This window comes from Ursus arctos, unplaced genomic scaffold (assembly GCF_023065955.2).
Source record: "Ursus arctos isolate Adak ecotype North America unplaced genomic scaffold, UrsArc2.0 scaffold_24, whole genome shotgun sequence".
In the NCBI taxonomy this organism is placed as follows: Eukaryota; Metazoa; Chordata; class Mammalia; order Carnivora; family Ursidae; genus Ursus; species Ursus arctos.
In genome coordinates, this window is record NW_026622919.1 from 32945787 (window position 1) to 32971550 (window position 25764).

Consider the following 25764-nt stretch of genomic DNA (forward strand, 5'->3'; position numbering starts at 1 on the left):
AGGGGGTCACCTGCCTTGTCCCTGATTTTGACATAATGACTAGTACTTTAAAAAAAGAAACAAAATCACAAGTAAGGAGTATTTATTATTTTCTTCTTTCAGTGGTTTATGCAATAACTTGAATATATTTTACATAATAAAGAATTAGAGTATTAATTGTGCATAGTCCCCATTTTAAATACATTTAAAAACAACACACGTTTATTATCGTACAGTTCTGGAGATCAAAAGTTTAAAATCACTCTTAACTGGGCTAAAGTCAGTGTGTCTTCAGGGTTGGTTCTTTCTGGAGGCTGTAAGGGAGAATCTGTTTCTTTGCCTTTGCCAGCTTCTAGAGACCACCTGCACCTCTTGCTCATGGCCCCTTCTTCCATCAGCAGCAGTGTAGCATCATCACATCTCCATCACTGACTCTAACCCTACTGCCTCCCTCTTATTAGGACCCCTGTGATTACATTGGACCCACCAGGATAATCCAGAATAATCTCCCCATCTCAAGATCCTTAGCTTGATCACATCTGCAAAGTTCTTTATGGTAACATATTCACACATTCCTGGGATTAGGATGTGGACATCCTGGGGGAGGGCATTATTCCCACTACCACATGCTTGTTTATAATGTGTAATTGTTTATATGGCTCCTAAAAACAATACCTGGCACATGGTAGACATTCAATAGATGTTAATTAAATTAACCCATTTTGGTTAAAATTCATTATTTTAACCCTCTCCTATAAATGACTGCGGGATGTGAAAAATGGAGGATTTATTTATTTTTCTTTCTCCTGTATAGATGGAGCAGATGGAATGGGTATCTTTGATTTGTTAGACACAGGAGATGATCTTGACCCTGATATCATAAATATTCTTCCTGCATCTCCAACGGGGTCTCCTGTACATTCTCCAGGATCTCATTACCCCCATGGAGGTGATGCTGGCAAGGTAACTGTATTATAAAAGCTTAGCTAATCTAAATGTCATTCATTAACTTATTAATGGATTGATATATGAAATAAAACATTTTTTTCCTTGGAAATTAGCAAGAAGTGAGATTAATAGTACGTTTCTGCACGTCTGTCTTACAGGTGTTACTACTTTGAATTGTGTATTATAAAGAGAGTCTCTAAGGCTCTGCTGTCCCTGACTTCATGTTTTCTAGACTACTTGGCTTTAGTCCTCCTTTCGTAGTTTTCCTGCCACTTTACCATAGCTTCTAATCAGGTATAGGATCAGATTACCTGAGAATTAGTATATGCTCTAAGAGCTGCCATTCATATCAGAGCTGTGAGGAGGAACATAATAGAAATACTAATTTTCTCATGAGAACAGAAGAAACACTGACCACCCTTCTTCTTCCCTCTGTCTTAATTTTTAGCATTTGGGAAGCAGGCTGTCTTGTCCTTCTGTTTGAACTCAAAACTAATTGGGCTTCCTTGGAATAACGTCTTTGAGTGAAATTATATATAACGGTTGTTTGATTGTTACAGTATGCATATGTTTAGAACCTGCCCTTTTAAAATAAGGATCTTTCTCTAGGTTTGCCTTGCATCCTTTCCTTCCCTCCTTCCTTTTTTCTTTCTTTCTTTCTTTTTTTTTTTTTAAAGCTAGAAAGAAGTGAGATTTTTGAGGTGCCTGGCTGGCTCAGTTGGTAAAGTATGCAACTCTTGATTTCAGGGTTTTAAGTTCGAGCCCCACAATGGGTGTAGAGATTACATAAAAATAAAAAACCCTGGGGAAAAAAAAGTGAGATTATTCAAAAAATATATATGAGTATAGAAAAGCACCAGTAATCTCATCACTTTAATAAAATCACTTTTACTTTTAGCAGATTACGTTCCTTTCACATGCATTTATATTGCAGCTTTCAATATGTATAAATTAGTGTAATCAGGTTTTTAACATCGTTTTCCCATAATTTGTTATTCCCAAAATGTTAGACATTTAGCATTTTATTTTTTTCTGTTGTAGCTAATGTTGCAGTGAACATTTCCATACATATCATTTTTCTTCTTTTTATCTATTTCCTTAACATAAATAAAATACATGGACTAATCTAAAGGATATGAGCATCACTTAATAGTTGTCCCTTCCCATTGCCCTAATGCTTTCCAAAACACTAATAACTGCATTTTATAGTGTTAGATGAACAAAACTAAATGTAATTTACCTTTTGGATTGAGGCGTGGTGGTCAGGAATTAGTTGAGGAAGTAAGTTAGAACTTTCATTGAACATTTTGTATTTTTCAGTTGGTTGGAAAGGCTTATATATATATATATACATACACTGAACATGGGCTCGGCATAATAATACAAACTTGTTAGACAGCTGGTATATTAATTTCCCCATATAACTCTTAAAACTCATTCTTTTAATATTGTTACTAATTACGATTTTCTTATTAAGTACATGCCAATTGATTTTTTTCAGTATCCTTTAGTATTTTTTTAAATAGATGTCATAAGATCGTGAGACTGATTACCATAAACCATTCTGTATATCTAGTGCCGAGGTATAGCAAATGAACTAACACACTTTTAATTTTCTCTATTTAAGGGTCAAGGTACTGATCGGCTACTTTCAACAGAATCTCATGATGAAGTAACTAATATTCTTCAGCAACCATTGGCCCTTGGTTACTTTGTATCAACTGCCAAAGCGGGTCCGTTACCTGACTGGTTCTGGTCAGCATGTCCTCAAGCACAATATCAGTGTCCCCTTTTCCTTAAGGTATTTCCATTTCTATGCCAGTTCCTAAATAATGCTAATTGATGGCTTAATTCCTAAGAAATGTAGAGGAGTGTCTAAGGTCTTATTAAATGCATTGTGAAATAGGACAAGATCACAAAGAAGTTATCTAATTATGAAACAGCTCTACTTTTCAAATTGATACTAAGTTTGAACTTCTAATTAATCTTAAGTCATATTTCTGGGACCCTTGCTCTTATATTTGCAGCCGCACATATGGAACTTTAGAGCTGAGTGAACCTTATATTACTTTTAATCTGACCTTTTCATTTTCTAGGTGAGCATATTAAAGTTGAGAAAAACTCTCATTTGTCCAAAGTTATAAATTGATAGTAGACCCAGGACTACAGTCTGGATCCTTTCATGATTATACTGTATTCTTTGAATTACATCATACTGCTATTATGCCACAGTATTTTGGGGATTAAAGGATTCATAATTTTGTAAGAATATTTGATATTTAGGTCCATTTACTACCTCAAAATTTTTTTCTACCTTTGTGTAAATTGCTGTGTTAAAACTATTAAGTGGTTTTCAAGTGCTAAGATTCTCAGACCCATAGTAACTTATTTATCAAAACAAGTTCATTAGCAAGTGACATAACGAGGTTGAGATACATTATAAAATGGTAAAATGAGATGTGAAAGCCCTGTCCAGAGTTTGTTACTGCTGCTGCTTTACTACTATTCCAAAATATGAAATTCAGATCTGATTCACTTATTCTTAACGTTACACGCACCAGAAGTTGACTGTTTTATTCTAGAAGTCATGCTAACCTCACTTCTTGCCAGTTGATTTTTTACTTGTAGGGTTAACGTTGAATACTGTGCTTAGTTTGGGGGCATTATATTTTAGTGGGTACCTGAACCAATAGGCTTGCCCTCTCTTAAGCCTGTTGGTATTAAATCTTGATAATCTTGGCCCCATCGAGTCAGTGACATTTGAGACTAAGCATTGAACTTCTGTAGCACATTCATAAAGAATACAACAGCTGTTGATCTGAATTGACTATTGATGCAATAATGTATTTAGGGAGTGTCAGCCAAGGTAATAAAGTTTTATCATATGACTTTTCTTCCCCTTCCAATATATGTACAGTGGTCTGTACAGATCTCATTACAAGAACATATTCCCAAGTGTGTTTCTGCAAAATAGTAGCCCTTGGTGTTTCTACAAAACAAAGGGTTCTTTGGTCCTTTGGGAAATGTTGCACATGCTTTCTACCCCCTTTTGTTGTTATAATACATGTATGCACATTTAAAGTCTCTGAAAAACAGCAATAAATAACATTGTATACCTACTATTTCCCAAACTTACTTTAATACACAAGAAAGCGATTGTGTAACACCAATTAATAGTTCATGACCTTAGTGTTTCACGGAACATTTTTTTAGGAAACACCACTTTACAGAAAGTCCAAGGGACTATCCAGATTCTTTTCTACTCAATATTTATTTGCAGAGAGGATAGTGTAAAGTGGGCATTCACCCTCAGATACAGTGTAACAAGATTAGGACTTCTGGTCTGAATTACCAGGTAAGGCATAATTTACCATAATTTTGTTCACCTTTTGTTTTCATACATTCCATTTTATTTCTTACACCATAGGCAGTAAAACCACCTGATGTGTTTCTCTTTACTTGGAAAAATAATAGATTGTTACCTAGGTGATTAAAAAATCTTTTTATCATAGAAATTAAATGGTAATTTCTGGTACTGACTATATTCATCTAATTTGTAGTGATCTGCCATATGAGACTTTTGCTTATAATTTTATAAATCAAGAGTTTATGGGCAGTTAAAAAATATATATCTTTGGTTATATTCTTGAATATATAACACAAGAGTGTGTGTGTATATATATATATATATATATATATATTACAGTTGTAGAGGAGAGATCACCTAAATATAAAATAGTACCTTTTGCAGTATACAGAATGAGATCTGGTAAGAGTTTCTTCATCTCTCATAGTTTTTTTTAACACTTTATATAATATTATTGACTCATTTAGCAAAAAATGATTCACTTTAATTGAAATTCCTTTCTTCCACTCTTCATTGTCATACTGAAATGGGTGTGACAGTTGTCACCAAGCCTCCATTATGAAATTGCATGGGCAAAAGAAGGCATTCTATGCACTCTACTAGAGTGCTTACAATTCCACCATAGGTAGCTTTGTTTAAAATTTATAGCTTTGTAAGCAGTATATTTGCATATGCTTACTCCTCTTCACTTTTCTTTGCTGGACCTACGGGTATGTGCATAGTTTAAAGTTCTATGTAACCTGTAGACAGACTGTTCAGGTTTATCCGCTTAGTGCTTCTGTAAGCATTTACACATCTAGGCCTGTTATACTCAGAAAATAGATGACTTTAAATGACTTTTAAAATAACTTTTAAATAATTTTTTAAGGATTATTATGTGGTCTCAAAAGCAATAGAGCTGATGAAAATAAAGTAAGATTGAATATAAATTATGCACTTAAAAATTAATTCTGTAATAAACTAGTTAAGAAGAACAAGCATCTTTATAGTGGTGCCCATTCATTACATAGGTCTAAAAGGTATTTCATCAAGGACGAGACCATGGGAAAATAAGGTAAAACCAACAACTTTCCCTTTGGCTGACTGATTTCCTGTTTTTTTTTTAGGCCTCTTTGCACCTCCACGTGCCTTCAGTGCAATCTGACGAGCTGCTTCACAGTAAACACTCCCACCCACTTGACTCAAATCAGACTTCAGATGTCCTCAGGTAGAACTCTTTTTACCATTAAAGGTTCTCTATTGCATCTTTGAAAGAATATAATGTTGATTCTTACGTATTTTTCTCATATTTGGCAATAATTTACAGTTGTGTACTCTTGGATCTTTAGATGAAGTACATCATTCAGAATGAATGCTTTTCTTTCTAGCATGTGTAATCTTTTGAGGATACTTTTTATGAAAATTAGTTAATCTTTAATCTCCCCAAGGACCCTCTATTCCATACCTTCCACGTTTTTTAAAGTGGCTTTGAATCTTAAATGCCATAATTAGGAAATGCTTCAAAAATCTACAGTGAAAGTAAATACATGACTTACACTTTACAGGTTTGTTTTGGAACAGTACAATGCACTCTCCTGGCTAACCTGTGACCCTGCAATCCAGGACAGACGCTCATGTCTCCCAATTCATTTTGTGGTGCTGAATCAGTTATATAACTTTATCATGAATATGCTGTGATCTTCATTCGATGGAACAGTGCAAGAAAAGAACAAGGAAAAAAGATATTTCGCTGCAAGATTAAGTTACAGTTATCTTCTCAGTGAAAGTCATCTGTGATGGGGTCTAATTCTTATTACTTCAACAAATATTGTTTTGACTTGGGGGGAGGGGCTATAACCCTGCTATTTTTCATTGACTATACTGAACTCTTTAGGATGATGACTGATCATACAAAACGTATTATAACATTTTCGTAGCAAAATTAACCTTTTTTTTTTCCAGTCACAGTATTTGTGAAAAGTAATGAGCCATAGTACCCAGTCATGTTAAATGAATATTAAAAGCATGGAGAGGAAACATGAGGAACAATGAATTTCAACATATGGCTTCAGAACATCAAGATGTTCTTGTATTGGATTATAGTATCTAGTATTCAAAAATGCCTGCATCTCTTATTTATTGTAAGTTTTTAAATGTATAAATTGTCTTATATTTCTTAACCTCTTTTATAAAAATTTTCCTAGAAGGTTTATACTGCCTTCTTGCTTTAAAGCAATTGGTCTAAAATATATGTAATCGTCTTAATTAAAAAGTTGCAGTAGGGTTGCTTTTAGAGTATTATTTTTTTGTAAGGGGGTGGGTGGGACAGTAAATTTGTATTGTCTCGATGTACAGTTTAATGGGGATAGAGGGGGAATAATGTCCATACCATTGTGTGTGGAGGATTTACAGCTAAGCTGTAGTTGCAGAGTACATGTACAGTAATGAAGTTCACTGTGTTTATAAATTGAAAAGGTACCGGGTCTTACAGCATTTTATATTATCACACCTTTACAGAATAACTGATGGCAATATACAAGTGATATTGTTGGGTGGTTTAACTTAGAATAAAATGAGAATTCTTCAGTTATATTTTGTACTATGGTTTAGGGCTATGACTAATATTTCAGGCCATTTCCAGTGAAAGAAACTTAGTTTTACAAGAAAAACATTTGCTACTGAATGCTTAAACTAATTTTGGTGTTTAATGTTACATGCTTAAATGTTTGGGTTTTTTTTTTTTTCAGTTTTGACAGTGGCACATCTAGGCATGGGAATATTATTAATTATGAAAATTATCTTCAGGATCTGCTATAAGGTTGAAATTTAGCCCAGCTCTAGGCATTTTACAAATTATTTTAAGAACAGTCACTCTGATTGTTTGACTTTTTTTGTTTTTTAAATTAAAGATTGGGAATGTGTGTGAGAGTATGCATATGTATGGGTGTGTGTGTGCAATCAAACTGTGGTGTAAATAGATTCTCAGTGAATTCTGGTATTCAGACTCTATTCCACTAGTTAAAGAACCATTTTCTAAACTTAACCTGTTTCCTTTTGCCTTTTTTATTTATTTAATTTTCTTGGTTTGGAGATGGCAGTCCCAAACACCAGAGTCTGTACTCTTCTGTAACACAGCTCAGATTAAGGCAGGGCATATGCCAAGGAGGTTCTCACCTCCCTAAAGAAGGGACTTGAATTTTAGGGACTTTAATTCACCCCTTCCTTCAATACAGCTTTCCCCCTTCTTGTTTGCACATGCCAAGAGAAATGCTTTTTTGCAGGCTTTACCCCCTTAAAATGTTTCTACAGTGCTGCTCACAAGAGAGTCCAAGTTAGCCTCCTACGTATGTTGCTGACTTGAATTCACAGTCACCAAGTCTACCTATCTTTCTTGGAAGCAGTCTAAAAAAATTCCGAATTTGTACATTCACTAATTCTCCACAAAGACAAAATCAGTTGTATTTACAAAACTGTAATTCGGTATGTTTTGTTTTGTTTTTACTGAAACTTGTTTTGTAAATACTGTATGCTTAGCTTAAATATCACTTTCTTATGAACAATATAACTTCTTCAAATTGTGTATATTAAAACATTAGCAAGTCTTGTTTTTTCTATAAAGAACACAACTGGTGACAGATGTTTTCAATCACTTCAAAATTACAATGCAATTCCAGTGGTCAGCATTTTTGAAATTAAAATTTAAAGATCACATCTCTGCATTCATTTTTAAATTATGCTAGCACACTACAGATTATGTTGGCATGTTTTGTTCTGTACTTAAAAAAAACTTGTCTGAGATTTGAGGGAAAAGATGCTTATTTGGAATTTCTATAAAAAGTATCCTTTTTTATATACTTAGCTCAGTAGTGACTTTTAAAAATAAAAGCTATATTCTCAGTTGTTTAATATCACTAGCTTATAGTAACCACACCTCAGTTTGAAAATAGATTTTTAAAAAATTATTCCCTGACAGTTTCTTTTATATGGAGCCATAAGGAAGGAACCCAGTATACAATTCCTTTTTATCTGGGAATCAGGGAGTAGTTCCCAAATATACAGGATTTACTGATAAGATTTTTTTTCTTCCCTTTATATATAAGTTCACACTTAAATAGAAAATTATTAAATAGCCATTAGAAAAGGTCAGGAGACTTATTTCAGAAAAAAAAAATTAAGCCTTTTATGCAGGATGATGGATCTGACTTACTAATGTACTGTCACAGACAAGTATGGGTAGTTTTTTTTGTTACTTTAAATGGTAAGCAAAATAATATATACTTTCTACCAGTTGATCACCAACACCTTGACTTCTTTGTTACAGTGCTAATGTCTGTTTTTTGTGCAGTTATCCATTACCAAGCAGGGTGGAAGTTCAGTATTTTGGCATTTAAAAAGATTAGTTATATAATGTCTGCTTCCAGCCAGTGAGAAACATCTAGCCATACTTTCTTATGCAAGCCATTCAGTTATCAGGACTGTGAATTAACACTGTATGAATAAATTTCTGTACACCTTATTGTTTGGCCAGAAGGCCACCAAGTGTACTTATATGTAATCCTTAAATTTTAAAGTAGCTGTAATTTTTAAATCTTTCTAAACTTTTCTTAAACCACTAAAATTAAGCTCTTACTACTTAGTCAACTATCCTCAGCTGTATTCGTACTCAATTGTCAGTATGGCACAGATTACTGTATTAAAATATTCTCCTTTCGTCTTCATATTTACCTTCTGAGGTAATTTTTTTAACTTAATGTGTTACTACAAAGATTTGCAGATCTTTAATCAAGCACTATGTTAATACTGTAATATCAAAATACTATGTTGCATTATTTAAAATGTTCAAATTGAATACATTAAAAGGAAGTTTTTAAATGCTGTTGCATCATATAATTTGCTATTCATCCACTATGGCATCACATATCAGTCTATTAACACATTTAATGTTGCATGAGTAATGTTTTGGTCTGGGTTTCCTCTTAAGATTTTAGTTTGTCTAAATTAAGGAAAAATATTTTTGACGTACAATTTTTTTGGCCCTGCTCCCCCCCCCCCCCCAAATCAGCTGGAAATCTTAACCTTCCGGTTTTTCTTGGTGTTTTAATGGGCCCAGAACTGTGGTTTAAATTTTCATATATGTTTTCTCTTTTGTGGAGTATTAATTAAAAAACTGGATTTGGGACCTAAAATACTCCTCAGGTTGATATATTCATGAAGTTTTAAAATAGCTTTAGTTTTCAAAGCAAACTGGATTTGTGGACCTTAAAGTTACTGAGTTTAAACTACAAAATTGTAACGTCATTACTGGACATGTCAGCATCAACTCTCTCAAAATAGCTTGGTCACTTTATGAAGGGGCGTTTTAAAGTTGTTGTTTAGCAGTGACATTTAATATGGTCCAATTGCTTTTTTTTTTTTTAATGTGACAAAAAAAAGAATAAGGAACAAACACTATTGCTGCCGAATGCCGTAACACTGAGTTGTACAAATTGTGATTGAGGAAATGAAAAGGTTTATACTTTTTAAAAAAAAACAAAAAACAAAACTTCAAATGGAATAAATTATTCATGAAGCCTTCATTGTGGTGTCTCATTCTGTTAAAAATATTTCCATCTTAAACTTATGTAAAAATTATTTTTTTCATCATAAGTGGAAAGGGGTAATCTAAAAATTGATGGATTTTAAATTTTTCCATCTGAAGTACTTTATTTAAACAATTTTAACTATATCAGTGATTAATATGCAAGAAAATTGTATATGTAATTACATATTCCTTTTAGGCTGATCAGTTTGGTATCAGTTTTCTAGTCTAAACAAGATACTTTCACATGTTTAAAGCTTAGTTCTATCCTATTTTTTTGATCACATAAATGTTTTTCAGTCATACAGGGGTTCAGATATGAACAATCCATTAATAATATTTTGTGTAAGCAGCCATTTTAAATATTTATGTACAAACTTAAGCTGAGTAAGGACAAACCCCAAAATTGTGTTCATTTTGAAATCGTTTCTGCTAGCAAAAATTTTAAACTAAGCCTTTAAAAGGAGGTGTATGTTGTTGGAACTTGTACCTTATTAAGTTATTCTTTGTCTCACAGTTTATATTACCTGTGATTTTTTTTTTCTTGGTAGCTTAAAATTCTTTATGGCTGCTGCTTGTTCTAAATACCAAAAGTCTTACATGGTCTGTCTCTTGCCTTTTTTTCCACAAGCCTCAAAATGGGCTTTTTTCATGTGTTTTCCTCCCAGTCTCCTAGGTATAGGAGTTCTTTGAATGCCCTATGGTTATTTTTGCCTTAAGGCTTCCCTCACTTTCCACATACACCCTTGCCTCAGATCAGGTCCCCAGGTTACATTCCTTTATTGTAATATTCTATGTGGAGCCTTCATAGTGTTTTTCAGTTTGTATGAATAGTTGTCTCAAACAACCCCATGAGGGCAGAAACAGGGTCTTGTTTTGCTTACTACTGCATGTAGAATCCAACACATCTAGCACGTTACTAAGGCACTGAAATATTTGAATAGATTTCTTGTGGTAAGTACATCAAACTACAGTAGTTGGCTGAAGTGTGAGTTTTGCAAATAATTTAAATGAATTTGTACAATTCTAATTAGGACTATTTTCATATACGTAGAAATAGTTTAGAATCACTAGATTAGGATTCTTGTGCTCTTTGAAGTTTGCCGCCTTCTCGCTGGTGACTACAGACAAAACATTGAACCTCTTGAGGTCACTTTGTTCATTTGTTACATGAACTCAACAGTAAGCATACCTTCCTAACATTAGCTTTGTGAACCTCAAAGGCTTACAAAAAACACTTAGAAATTTGTAAAATACAAATGTGAGGGATGATTAATATAATACCTATGTTCTCTAGAAGAGTCAAATCCAGAATAGTTAAGGCTTGCCAGAGGAAAAAAAAAATGCTTAAAGGCTACAATAGAACTTTTAAAAACATACTTCTAGGCGTGCCTGTGTGGCTAAGTTGTTTTGAGCATCTGCCTTCAGCTCACGTCATGATCTTGGGCTCCTTGGATCAAGTTCCGAGTTGGGCTCTCTGCTCGGCAGGGAGCCCACTTCTCCCTCTCACTCTCCCTCCGCACTCTCCCTCTCAAATAAAGTAAAATCTTAAAAAAATACATGCTTCTAGCAAGATCAAGGATGGAAAAAATGCAAAGTATAAGTATTTAATACTTTATCTTCCTTCTGTCCTAACCTACCCCAACTAAAAAGAAACCAGGGGCGCCTGGGTGGCACAGCGGTTAAGCATCTGCCTTCGGCTCAGGGCGTGATCCCGGCGTTCTGGGATCGAGCCCCACATCAGGCTCCTCCACTACGAGCCTGCTTCTTCCTCTCCCACTCCCCCTGCTTGTGTTCCCTCTCTCGCTGGCTGTCTCTATCTCTGTCGAATAAATAAAATCTTTAAAAAAAAAAAAAAGAAACCAGCTTGAAATGATCTTTAAGCTCTAAAATGTAAAATAACTTGTCTATGATGAAATTAAAATCTGAGATCGTTAACCGACTTAAGGATTGAAAGGTGCCAGGTCCAAATGAGTTACATCCTCAGTGCTAAAAGAACTTGTAGATTATGATGTCAGAAATGCTGTAGAAAAACTGGAAGATGCCAGAGGAGTGGAAACGTACAACATCCCCGATTTTTAGTTTTAAAAAGTTAGCTACTAACAAATTTACTTCACTTTATGAACGAGATCATTAGAAACCAGCATAGTTTCACTAAAGCACTTTTAATAGACTATTATACACTAGATATGAGATACAAACCTTTGACCTTTAGTCCTAGTCTGAGAAACGTACTTGTATATACGTAATTAGTACCATAAGCCCTCTAGAGTGATATAATAGTGTAGTGCATATACAAGAGAGAATAGAATAGTTGAACTCGATCTCTACGTTTTGACAGCATTAACAAACTGATAAGAGTACAGAGATGCATATTCAGATTATTTAATAAGGTTTCATGGTATCATTACACTTAAATCATTAATTCAAGCCAGTATTAAGTACCATACTGTGCCAAGGGCAAAGAAAATATAGTTCCTGTCCTCCAAGTACTTATATTCTGGTAGGAGAGAAGAGGGGTTTTTGTTTTTTGGTTGGTTAGTGTTTTTTTGTTGTTTTGTTTTTAGGAGAGACAAGTTTTAACAATATAGTGCAATATGTGGAGTACTATGGTAGAAGGAAGCAAAGGGTGTCTTGGGAACATCAATGAGGGATACTTTAATGAAGAGGTGGTTTGTCAAGGAAAGATTTCTTAGCAAGGAAACACTGGAAGTGAGACCTAAAGAATACATAGATACTACATAAAGAATAAAGGAATTTCAGACAGAAGGAATGGCGGGTGGGGAGAAGGTCCATGAATACCATGAAGGATTTGGGAAACAAGCAGTTCCAATAGACTAAAACAGAGGTGCTTATGGGGCACCTGGGTGGTTCAGTCAGTTAAGCGTCTGCCTTTGGCTCAGGTCATGATCCCAAGGTCCTGGAATTGAACCCCGCATCGTGCTCCCTGCTCAGCTCTCCCTCCTGCTCTAGCTACTTGTGCCCTGTCAAATAAATAAATAAAAATCTTTAAAAAAAAAAAAAAAAAAGGCGCTTATGGTGGGATAGATAGATAATGCAGGAGTCCAAGCCAGAATTAAGAAGTCACGAGCATGAACAACTTAATTTTGAGTGCAACCTTAGGGAAATGAGCCTTATCCCAAAGCAGGGAAGTGTTTTAGTAGTTGGGATGATTAATAATTAATTGAACAATTGGCTCAGGTCATGATCCCAGAGTTCCAGGATGAAATCTCACATCTGGCTCCTTGCTCAGTGGGGTGCCTGCTTCTCCCTCTACCTCCTGCTCCCCCTGCTTGTGTTCTTTCTCTCTCCACCCCGCCCCCGACAAATAAATAAAACCTCAAAAAAATTTCCACGGTGAGAAAACTGAAGCTAGATGACTCCTGAGATTGTTTTACTTTGAAATTCTACAATTCTCTTTCCAAAGAATATTGGTCTTCCTTTAAATACCCAGGTCTTCTAATTTCTTGAAGCTTGTTTACTTGGCAATAATCTACACCTAGCATACCTGAAAGACAGTATTGTTTTTTCTTTCTTTTTGTTTCTCCTTTTCTTCCTCCCCTTAGTCTTACTGAAAAATAGCTAAAGTGGGAAAGAGTAAGCTAGTCAGAGGAGAATACTTACCTCACTTAGGAAGGAGTCTGCTATTTTGACCTGAAGTATAGGACTACACAACATGTTTTACCATATCTAAACACGGTAATTGTAAGACATTTTATGTAACACTAAAACATAAAAAATGCTAAGTAAATTACTCTACTGATTTTAAGACATCCCAGTTTCAGGGGCACACTGGTGGCTCAGTCAGTTAGGCATTTGACTCTTGACGTCATCTCAGGTCATGACCTCAAGGGTTGTGAGATCGAGCCCCACCTTGGGCTCCACATTGGGCATGGAGCCTGCTTAAGATCCTCTGTCTCCCTCTCCCTCTGCCACTTCCCCCCACTTGCAGACGTTCACTCTCTCTCTCCCTCTCTCAAATATTTTTTAAAAGACATCCTAATTTCAGAGATGTTAAAATGTAAAAAAAAGGTGCACCTGAGTGGCTCAGTCAGTTAAGCGTCTGACTCTTAATTTTGGCCTAGGTCATGATCTCACACTCTTGAGATCAAGCCCCACATGGAGCTCTGCGCTTAGTGCAGAGTCTGCTTGAGGATTTCTCTCTTTACCTCTCCCTCTGCCCCTACTCCCATTCTCTCTCTCAAATAAATAAAAACTTCAAAAAATAAAATGTGAAAAGTCACCAGAGTTGATCAAATAGATCTTTTTGTGAGTAGAAATGGTAATGAGACTCAGTATCACATTGGTCTTAAAAGAGGCAGCCCACGGAATGGAAGAATATATTTGCAAATGACACTACAGATAAAAGACGTATCCAAGATCTACAAAGAACTTCTCAAACTCAATACACAAGAAACAAATAAACAAATCATAAAATGGGCAGATGATATGAACAGACACTTTTCCAGTGAAGACAGACAAATGGCTAACAGACACATGAAAAAATGTTCAAATCATTAGCCATCAGGGAAATTCAAATCAAAACCGCACTGAGATACCATCTTACGCCAGTTAGAATGGCAAAAATAGACAAGGCAAGAAACAACAATTGTTGGAGAGGATGTGGAGAAAGGGGATCCCTCCTACATTGTTGGTGGGAATGCAAGTTGGTACAGCCACTCTGGATAACAGTGTGGAGGTCCCTTAAAAAGTTAAAAATTGAGCTACCCTATGATCCAGCCATTGCACTACAGGGTATTTACCCCAAAGATACAGACGTAGTGAAGAGAAGGGCCATATGCACCCCAATGTTCATAGCAGCATTGTCCACAATAGCTAAATCGTGGAAGGAGCCGAGATGCCCTTCAACAGATGAATGGATTAAGAAGATGTGGTCCATATATATATAATAGAATATTACTCAGCTATCAAAAAGAACGATTTCTCAAATTTGCTGCAACATGGACGGCACTGGAGGAGATAATGCTAAGTGAAATAAGTCAAGCAGAGAAAGACAATTATCATATGGTTTCACTCGTCTATGGAACATAAGAAGTAGGAAGATTGGTAGGAGAAGAAAGGGATAAAGAAAGGGGGTAATCAGAAGGGGGAATGAAGCATGAGAGACTATGGACTCTGGGAAACAAACTGAGGGCCTCAGAGGGGAGGGGGGTGGGGGAATGGGATAGGCTGGTGATGGATAGTAAGGAGGGCACGTATTGCATGGTGCACTGGGTGTTATACGTAACTAATGAATCATCGAACTTTACATCAAAAACCGGGGATGTACTGTATGGTGAATAACAATAAAAAAATATTATAAATAAAAGAAGTTTCGAAATTGATTTTAATTTAATTTGGGAATGAGCTTCAGAGGAAGCAGATCTAAAACTCAGAAGTTCATGAATCAATCTTTTTTCACTGAGTTCTATATGATTGTCAAAATGATTTCACTGGCAAACATTGCAATGTAGATTTGAAAAGACTTTGACTACGTGGATATGAGTGGGGAGAGGCTAGAACCTGGGATGACTTCCAGGTTTCTGGCTTGAGCAATTCTGGGTAGTGGATGATACTCACTGAGAAGAATTGGAAGAGAAGAATGGGATGCCTGGGTGGCTCAGTTGGTTAAGCGGTTAACCGTCTGCCTTTGGCTCCGGACATGATCCAGGGTCCTGGGATGAGTCCCGCATCCAGCTCCTCGCACAGGGATGAATGTGCTTCTCCCTCTGTCTGCCACTCTCCCTGCTTGTGCTCTGTCTCTGACAAATAAATAAAATCTTAAAAAAAAAAAAAAAGAATTGGAAGAGAAGGAAAGGAGACTTGGAAGAATATAAGTGTACATTTACACTCTATCTTATTTGGGCTGGGTGTGTTCTGCTGTTATCTTTCTTTTTTTTTTTCCTCCTTTTTAAAAAAAAGATTCAGTTGGTTAGGCAGCTGCCTTGGGGTCAGGTCCCAGGGTCCTGGGATTCAACCCTGAGTCAGGCTCCCTGGTCAGCGGGGAGTCTGCTTCTCCCTCTCCCTCTGCCCCCTCCCCCGCTCATGCTCTCACTCTCTCAAATAAAATCTTAAAAAAAAATTTAAAAAAAGATTTTATTTAATTACTTGAGAGAGCATGGGGGGGGGGTAAGGGGGAGAAGCAGATTTCCCACTGAGCAGGGAGCCCTACACAGGCTCAGTCTCAGGACTCTGGGATCATGACCTGAGCCAAAGGCAGATGCTTAACTGACTGAACCACCAGGCACCCTTTTCTCCTTTGTTAAAATTTAAATTCATTTAATTAACATATAATGTATTAATTTCAGAGGTAGAGGTCAGTGATTCATCAGCCTTATATAATATCCACTGCTCATTATGTCACATGCCCTCCTTAATGTCCATCACCCAGTTACCCCATCCCCCCACCCCCCCCAGCACCTCTCTGTTTCCTATGATAAAGAGTTTCTTATGGTTTGTCTCCCTCTCTGTTTTATTTTTTCCTCTCTTCCCCTATGATCCTGTTTTGTGTCTTAAATTTCATATATGAGTGAGATCATATGATAATTGTCTTCTTCTGATTGGCCTGTTTCGCTTAGCATAATACCCTCTAGTTCCATCCACGTCATTGCAAATGGCAAGATTTCATATTTTTTTTGATGGCTGAGTAGTATTCCATTGTATGTATATATATACCACATCTTCTTTATCCATCTGTCGAGGGACATCTGGGCTCTTTCCATAGTTTGGCTATTGTGGACATTGCTGTTATAAATATTGGGGTGCAGGTGCCCCTTTGGAGCACTACAGTTGTATCTTTGGGGTAAATACCCAGTAGTGCAATGGCTAGGTGATAGGATAGTTCTATTTTCAACTTTTTGAGGAACCTCCATACTGTTTTCCAGAGTGGGTGCACCAGCTTCCATTCCCACCTACGGTTTAAGAGGGTTCCCCTTTCTCCACATCCTCGCCAACATCTGTCGTTTCCTGACTTGCTAATTTTGGCCGTTCTGACTGGTGTGAGGTGGTATCTTATTGTGGTTTTGATTTCTATTTCCCTGATGCCAAGTGATGTGGAGGATTTTTTCATGTGTCTGTTGGCCATTTGCATGTCTTCTTTGGAGAAATGTCTGTTCATGTCTTCTGCCCATTTCTTGATTGGATTGTTTGTTCTTTGGGTGTTGAGTTTGATAAGTTCTTTACAGATTTTGGATACTAGCCCTTTATCTGATATGTCATTTGCAAATATCTTCTCCCATTCTGTCAGTCATCTTTTGGTTTTTGTCTGTTTGGTTTTGACTGTTTCCTTTGCTGTGCAAAAGCTTTTTATCTTGATGAAGTCCCAATAGTTCATTTTTGCTTTCGTTTCCCTTACCTTTGGAAACGTGTCTAGCAAAAAGTGCTGCGGCTGAGGTCACAGAAGTTGCTGCCGGTTTTCTCCTCTAGGATCTTGATGGATTCCTATCTCACATTTAGGTCTTTCATCCATTTTGAGTCTATTGTGTATGGCATATAGAAATGGTCCAGTTTCATTCTTCTGCTTGTGGCTAAGTGGGATTTATTCCTGGGGTGCAAGGATGGTTCAACATCTGCAAATCAATCAATGTGATACACTACATAAATAAAGGACAAGAACCATATGATCCTCTCAATAGATGCAGAAAAAGCATACGACAAAGTACAGCATCCTTTCTTGATTAAAACTCTTCACAGTGTAGGGATAGAAGGAACATACCTCAATATCAAAAAAGCCATCTACAAAAAGCCCATAGCCAATATCATCTCAATGGGGAAAAACTGAGAGCTTTTCCCCTAAGGTCAGGAACATGGCAGGGATGTCCACTACCAGCACTGTTGTTCAACATAGTACTAGAAGTCCTAGCATCAGTAATAAGACAACAAAAATAAATAAAAGGCATCCAAATTGGCAAAGAAGAAGCCAAACTCTCACTCTGTAGATGACATGATACTCTATGTGGAAAACCCAAAAGACTCCACCCCAAAATTGCTAGAACTCATACAGGAATTCAGCAATGTGGCAGGATACAAAATCAACGCACAGAAATCAGTTGCATTTCTATACACTAACAATGAGACAGAAGAAAGAGAAATTAAGGAGTCGATCCCATTTACAATTGCACCAAAAACTACAAGATACATAGGAATAAACCTAATCAAAGAGGCAAAGGATCTCTGCTCAGAAAACTACCGAACACTCATGAAAAAAATTGAGGAAGACACAAAGAAATGGAAAAATGTTCCATGCTCATGGACTGGAAGAACAAATATTGTTAAAATGTCTATGCTACCTAGTGCAATCTATACATTCAATGCAATCCCTATCAAAATACCATAAACTTCTTTCACAGAGCTGGAACGAATAATCCTAAAATTTGTATGGAACCAGAAAAGACCTCGAATAGCCAAAGAAATGTTGGGAAAAAAAACCCACACTGCTGACATCTCAGTGCTGGACTTCAAGCTCTATTACAAAGCTGTAGTCATCAAGACAGTATGGTACTAGCACAAAAACATACACAGATCAATGGAACAGAATAGAGAACTCAGAAATGGACCCTCAACTCTATGGTCAACTAATCTTTGACAAAGCAGGAGAGACTATCCAGTGGAAAAAAGACAGTCTCTTCAACAAATGGTGTTGGGAAAATTGATCTGCTTATCTTAGACTGAGATGGATCTGCATGTTGTTTCTCCATTAATGATCACAGGATCATAAACAACTAGAGTTGGAAGAGATCTTAAAAATTACTTAGTTCACACCCCCTTTCTCCTCTCATTCACCCCTCAAAACAGTTTTTGATTTCTCTTCATATTCCTCCTGTGAAATGACCATCCAGGTAGATTAAATTATTTAACCTCTCTTGGTCTCAATTTCCCCACAATTATAAAATAGAGACTATTACCTACCTCAGAAAATTAAATCAGATAATAGATATAAAACACTAGTGCCTAGCAAGTGTTCAATAAATGTTATTAATTATCAGCTTAAAAATGACAATGTCCAATTTGTAAGCTAAAAAACTGTGAAATCAACGTTAGTGTGTAGTGACCAGCAATTAAAAAAAATTTTAAAGATTTTATTTTTAAGTAATCTCTATACTCAATGTAGGGTTTGAACTTAAACCCTGAGATCAAGGGCTGCATACTCCACCGAATGAGCCAGCCAGGTGCCCTTGAGTAGCACTTTAAAGACATGAAATAGGGAGCACCTAGGTGGCTCAGTTGGTTATTCATCTGCGTTGGGCTCAGGTCATGATCCCAGGGTCCTGGGATCTAGCCCTGTGTTGGGCTCCCAGCTGAGCTCTGTGTTGGGGAGTCTGCTTCTCCCTCTGCCTCTCCCCCAAGTCATAATCTCTTGGTCACTCTCTCTCAAATAAATAAAATCTTTAAAAAAGAAGAAATAGAACATAAACATGTAGTACGTGTATTATTTCATAAATTTTGTTCCATTTAAATGTGGGTATAGAGGTGCCTCGCTGGCTCAATTGGTGAAGCATGCAACTCTTGATCTCGGGGTTGTGAGTTCGGATCCCGTATTGGGTATAGAGACTACTTAAGAAAATAAAATCTTAAAAAAAAGATTGGGTATATATGCACGTGTGTCCTGGGTCACAATGTGAAATGTATTACTGTAGGTCAGGTGGAAAAAAGTTTGAGAAACACTGCAACACACATTAGTTCTCTTCTTCCTTTGCTGATTTTTAATGTTGAAAGCAGATTTTATTAGGAGATTATCATTCTATGCAAGCCTTGGAAACTATATAGTATGAAGTTCCAGCTCTGTCAAATATTTTTGTTTCCAGTTTGTAGCACAATATCCGGTAAACAGAAGGTGCTAAATGCACACTGATTGTACCAGTAACTAGAAATGGTATGAAAATATATAGAGATTAGTAGCTCTTAATCTTTTCTGGGTGCTTAGACTCCCTTTGAGAGATTGTTGAAAGTTTTGAACCCTCTATCCAGAAGTGCCAAGCACTCACAATTTTACAGATTCTAGGCAATTCCTGAAACTCCATCCATCACTTTCTATGGATCAATGGACCCCAAGTTTTTGGTTTTAAATTGAAGTATAGTTGACATACAATGTTACATTAGTTTCAGGTGTACAATACAGTGATTGGACAACTCTGTATGTTATGCTTTATGCTCATGACAAGTGTAGCTACCATCTACTACAATACCATTGACTGCAATTTCTGTGTTGTAAGGGAGTTATTCCCTAACTAGAAGCCTGTACCTCCCGATCCTCCCACCCATTTTTCCCATCCCCTAACACTTGACCCTAAAGTACAGAACCCTGAAATTACGATGTTTAACTTCCGACCCTGAGAGTGTGAAGTCAAGAGCGGAAGAAAGCTCAGAAAATATTAATCTTCAAATTCATCTATAAATCCTAGGATTCTAGAACTTCGGTGCTAGGACGGCATAGACAGAGATGGAGAGAAGAGTACAGTCTGATTCCATTAGTGTTCTGGTCAAATAGTGGAAACAACTTTAACATTTCTTTTACATACGTTACTTCATTCAAGTGCCACAAAAATCCTGTGACGATGAAACTGTAGCTCGGAGGGTCTTAATCACTTACTCGGAAAGGACGCAGGCGGTAAGTACGCTTTGGAGAAAGCACTGGAAGCACCATTCAAAATCTCCGGGTGGAGGGTGGTGTAATTAGGCTGGGCTACTGCGGGGAGGAAGAGGTGGGACCGCGCACGCGCACCGTTGCATTAACGCCGACGTCTCCGGGTTTCCTTTCGCAGCCGGCCGTCCTCTCAGTGCAGTACGGTGGCCGACGGGAGCCAGACGCTGGGGATGAATGAAGGTGCTGGGTGCAGGTTGAAACAGCCCCCTCTGCTCTTCCCTCCCTTCAGTGCGGGTCTTTCCTTTGTGCTTGTGCGGTGTCCCCATACAGCATATCGCACTGCCGACCCCATTGGTCCCGGCGTCTGGGTTTTTGGTGCCTGGGACGACTCAGGGCATAGCTAGGGTTGGCGAATCGGGATTTTCGCCTAGGCCCAACTTCGGATCGCGCTCTCGATTTCTACCGCGTCCCGCCTCTAGGGCGCGGAATCCGTGTTGGGTCCAGGGAGGTTGGAGGGCAAATCTTAAGGTATGAAGCTTCCGCCTCTCAGGCCTTAGCGCGTTCCCCGGTCCACGTCGGTCACTGGCCGTACATTTCTCTGCGGGAGGAACTAGTTGGTTCTCGTTACGCTGAGGGCGAGACCTGTGACCACACACAGGTCTTGGCGCCTCTGCTCCCTCAGCCCGCCCCTCTGTTAAAAGGCCAGCTCCTCTCGCTTAAAAACAGAGTAACGTTTCTGCCCACGACTCTGTTAACCCACGATTTTGCTTGTCTGTGGGTTTTAGAGGGGATGGCTTTGGCCTCCTACTCCCTTCCTTTTTTTTTTTTTTTTGGCTTCTGATTACTAGTGAGGGCAGAGAAGTGCCCAAGTGGAACTCCTCTTTCTCCCATAGCTAATTGCACCTCCACAGCTGTTTTTCTCCCCAAGCAACACAAGGGACATTAGGATAGTGTTGTGGCCTCCAGAACGTTGACTCTGTCATTGCTTTTGGCTACTGAGATTTAGCTTCCATTGACTCGTGGAGGGTGGGAAAGAGAAGCCTAACAGTTCTTTACATAATAAAAAACTAAAGAGGTGTAGAAGAGGAACATTTTTAACTATACTGCTCATTTTTATTTGCATCGTGGTGCTCAGACGATTGATGCGGTGGAGAAAGTCTTGGACTGAGATTTAGCAGATGAGGGTTCAGCCTTGGATTTTGCCACTAGCTTGTCAGTCATCACTGTATGCCTGTTACTTAATCTCTCTGGGCTTCATATTTCTTCTTTACAAAATAAGTATTAGAACAGAATATTCCAAGGGCTGGAGGAGATATTATTGTACTCTTTTCTTTCTCATTGTTTAGGTGGGAGTAAAAACACAGGGAGCCTTTAATTGTGCCAGAAACATAGCCAGCATAGGAGCCTATTAAAGATAGACCACGTTTCTCAGGGTGTTTAAAAAGAGGGACGTTCATACATGTAGGAGTTATACCTACTTTTTTTTTTTTTTAATCATTAGGATCAACAGTGATAATGGCTGAGTGTACAAGTCTTCAGTTTGTCAGCCCTTTTGCTTTTGAGGCAATGCAGAAGGTGGATGTTGTTCGGTTGGCATCTTTAAGTGATCCGGAATTAAGACTTCTCTTACCCTGCTTGGTGCGGATGGCGCTCTGTGCTCCTGCTGACCAGAGCCAAAGCTGGGCTCAGGATAAAAAACTGATCCTTCGTCTTCTGTCTGGAGTGGAAGCTGTCAACTCCATTGTTGCATTGTTGTCTGTGGACTTTCATGCTTTAGAACAGGATGCCAGCAAAGAACAGCAGCTTAGGTAATGTTGTATTACATGTAGTATGTGGATTGGGATTTACTGAGATTTGCCAAAGAGGAGGGAATCACATATTTCTTTGGGGCTTTTAGGACTTTTTATTGAATGCACTCTCCCAGAAAAAATTGAGACTCGAAACTTTGGAGAACATTTAGTTCTTTTCTATTTATAGTTAAAATTCTAGGATCTCTTGAATTCTATATTCTATATTCTAAAATGTGTAGAGAGAAGTTTGACTACATATGCTGTTGTATTCACGCTAAACTGATTATATCAATTACTCTCAGTGCGAGGTGGGTAGGGTAAGTTCCCCTAGAATAGAAGTATTTGTTGGAATCACCGGGAAGGCTTTTTGAGCTTACATTGATTTCCCAAAATTCTGGGCAGTTGTTTGGTTCTTCCCTACCCATTGTGAATCCAATAGCGAGCCATTGTTGTTCATCGAAGTAGGTGTTAACTATTAGGTGGAGTCTTTATATAGGTTGTGAATCCCTGAAATAGGCAAACTCGTATTTCAGAAGTATTACATTCATGAAATGTATGAAAAGAATTCATACATTCTTCTGTAGTTTATTTCAACAAAAGATAATTTTATGTTATTTCTCTGTCAGTGTTCTCATGGTTGTTGTTTCACACATTTGTACTTTATTAGGCATAAACTTGGAGGAGGCAGTGGAGAGAGCATCCTCGTATCACAGCTTCAGCATGGATTGACGTTAGAGTTTGAACACAGCGATTCACCTCGTCGATTGCGTCTTGTGCTTAGTGAACTGTTGGCAATTATGAACAAGGTACATTTATTTTAATCACACATTAGAATATGCATGATTTGATGTTTACACATAGAAGGTAGAAGCAGAGTGGACACCTGGGTGGCTCGGTTGGTTAAGCACTTGCCTTTGGCTCAGGTCATGATCCCAGCGTCCTGGAATCGAATCCCGCATCTGGCTCCCTGCTGAGCAGGGAGCCTGGTTCTCCCTCTGCTTGTCCTCCCTCTCTCTCTAACAAATAAATAACATCTTAAAAAAAAAAAAAAAAGAAGTAGAAACAGGCTAGAAGGCAGGCAAGTTGCATCCTCTTTTACACATATTTCTGTTTTGAAATTGTTTTCCTTTGAAAGGCTTAAAAGGATATTAAATGCCTATCTTTCTTTCTCTACTATTTTCTCTCATTTATACCTATTCTGCATTTTCTACTGTAGAGATTTTTTTCTGTATGGAGTCCATACAATGGCTTCTTGGTATCTAGAACGGTACATAGCTCAAGACTTCTACAAATTACCAAATTTGATAATATCTTTATTGGATATGATTTTCCTCATAAAATATTATAAAACATAACCGAAAAATGTATGTGATTCCTTTAGACACTGAATAAGCATTCATTATCTCACGTAACAGTGAATAGGGACTATCAAAGGTGAATTGGACGTAGGATCATTGCCTAGCCTTACTCACTAGATGACTGAATTGCTCTTATACACTAATGAAAGCTATTCAACCTTGCATGTCAGCAAAATGATAGATTACTTAGTTCATGGACTTTTGGGTAATTATGATTACTTGAAACTCTGAATTTAAATTTGTGCATGTCAGGGACTTACTATAAAAAGAATTAAGCTGGATCTTCATGTTAAGATGGCTTACCTATTAAGCCCAGAGTTTCAGAGGCAAAAGTTATTTACTGTTAGAATTTCAAGGTCCATTATTTTATAATAAATAAAGTTTAGTTTTATAAACTGTGGACCAAACAACTCTAAATTCTGTTTCCAAAGAAAATACTGGTGGTGGTTGGGGGGTGCAGTTAGTCAGTTTTAGATAGTCTTTAAGACTATTTTTTTAATTTTTATTTTTAAAAATTTGTTTTTTTAATTCCAGTATATATGTTACAGATCTTTTAAAAAAATATTTTTGTATTACAAACAATTATTTCTTTCTACTCTTTTCTACTGTACCAATAGTCTTAATTTTAATCAATATTTTTCCTATACCTTTTTTAAAATATCTAGCTTGATGGATCTAGTAAAATAAGTGACCTTTCTCTGGGAGGTTTCCAATATTTCAGTTCAGAACTCTTCAGCAAATGGGAAGTGTGATGAAACTACTATAGGAAATTTTTTAAAAAGTTAGTAGGTGCTTCTGTTGATCTGCATTTTTATTTTAATTTTATTTATTTATTAAGATTTTATTTATTTATTCGACAGAGAGAGAGCACAGCAGGGGGAGCAGCAGGCAGAGGGAGAAGGAGAAGCAGGCTTGCCAAGCAGGGAGCCCGATGTGGGGCTCGATCCCAGGGCCAAAGGCAGATGCTTAATGACTGAGCCACCCAGGCACCCCAGCGTTTTAATTTTTTGTTTCTCCTACAGTTCGTTTGCAATTGAATATAATTTATATTTGTTATACTGCTTTTCAGATTACCATTTCTTGCCTTTTTTGAGCTATAACTTCAAAAAAAATTTTTTTTAAAGATTTTATTCATTTATTTGACCGAGAGAGAGCAAGCACAAACAGGGGGAGTGGCAGAAGGACAGGGAGAAGCAGGCTCCCTGCTGAGCAGAGAGAGCCCAACTCAGGGCTTGATCCCAGGACCCTGGGATCACGACCTGAGCCAAAGGCAAACCGACTGAGCCACCCAGGCGTCCTTTTAAAAATTTTTTATTTTATTTTATTGTTTTAAGATTTTATTTATTTATTTGTCAGAAAGAGAGAGAGCACAGGCAGGGAGAGCAGCAGGCAGAGGGAGAGGGAGGAGCTGACTCCCCGCTGAGCGGGGAGCCGGATGCGGGGCTCGATCCCAGGGTCCTGGGATCATGACCTGAGCTGAAGGCAGACGCTTAGCTGACTGAGCCACCTGGGCATCCCGAGCTATAACTTTTGTAGGTAGCATTCCTGGCTCATTTGTGTTTGGCTTGTCTTATCTTTAATTCCAGATGTCTCCAAATATTAGTATAGAAATAAATTATTGAGACTCATATTGCCATGTCTGAATAATAATTAATGTGACTGTGGTTAAAGCAGCTCAAATTTATCAAATACTGCATATTCTGCTGCAGTATATTAATGACATATTTAGGAACATGGTCTGTAAGCTCAATAAATAATTATAAAAATAGTAAGGGATTTAGTACATTATCTGAAATTAATAGAGTTTATCTTTTTTTTTTTCTCTTTTTCTTTTTTTCTTTTTTTCTTTTTTAAGGTGTCTGAGTCCAGTGGAGATTTTTTTTTTAAGTCATCTGAGCTGTTTGAGAGTCCAGTCTATTTGGAGGAAGCTGCAGATGTACTTTGTATTTTACAAGCAGGTACTGTAATGACTGCTAAGATACCTTACGTTCATAGTTTCTTGTTAAATGGTACTGTGGAACTTCTTAACTTGGAAATTGTGTTATTTTGTATAAGTATTTTATATATTTTATAAAAATGCACATTAAAATGTTAAGACAAAAATGGCTAGTGGTAGGACAATGATTAAGTAAATTATATTATTTCCGTAGTATGGCATGTTATATGGCTTTTAACAGTGTATT

The 25764-nt window shown here is 37.2% G+C and overlaps 2 protein-coding genes and 1 long non-coding RNA gene across 10 annotated transcripts in view; 2 read left to right on the top strand and 1 right to left on the bottom strand.

Moving 5' to 3' along the window:
- The window catches only part of MED13 (mediator complex subunit 13), a 270369-nt gene extending 260520 nt beyond the window's left edge, over positions 1 to 9849 (top strand). For both annotated transcript variants that reach the window (XM_048223687.2, XM_026517486.4), the window contains 4 exons: positions 794 to 942; positions 2555 to 2728; positions 5401 to 5501; positions 5839 to 9849. In XM_048223687.2, the coding sequence (XP_048079644.1) occupies positions 794 to 942; positions 2555 to 2728; positions 5401 to 5501; positions 5839 to 5971 (557 nt within the window). In that variant the 3' untranslated portion in view covers positions 5972 to 9849. The remainder of the gene's footprint in view (positions 1 to 793; positions 943 to 2554; positions 2729 to 5400; positions 5502 to 5838) is intronic.
- Positions 1 to 21044, bottom strand: part of LOC130544719 (uncharacterized) — a 40084-nt gene extending 19040 nt beyond the window's left edge. Inside the window, exons 1-3 of one of the 3 annotated variants that reach the window (XR_008961243.1) lie at positions 20440 to 21044; positions 17206 to 17419; positions 15432 to 15631 (exon numbers count right to left, since the gene is read on the bottom strand). This is a non-coding gene — a long non-coding RNA (uncharacterized LOC130544719). Of the gene's footprint in view, positions 1 to 12886; positions 15632 to 17205; positions 17420 to 20439 lie in introns of those variants that run through there. The other 2 variants (XR_008961241.1, XR_008961242.1) reach the window with 2 other exon arrangements.
- INTS2 (integrator complex subunit 2) overlaps positions 20573 to 25764 on the top strand; it is a 46402-nt gene continuing 41210 nt past the window's right edge. Inside the window, exons 1-4 of one of the 5 annotated variants that reach the window (XM_026517487.3) lie at positions 20607 to 20686; positions 21935 to 22241; positions 22891 to 23029; positions 25437 to 25539. In XM_026517487.3, coding sequence (XP_026373272.1) covers positions 20668 to 20686; positions 21935 to 22241; positions 22891 to 23029; positions 25437 to 25539 — 568 coding nt within the window. In that variant the 5' untranslated portion in view covers positions 20607 to 20667. The other 4 variants (XM_026517488.4, XM_026517489.4, XM_048223681.2 and 1 more) reach the window with 4 other exon arrangements.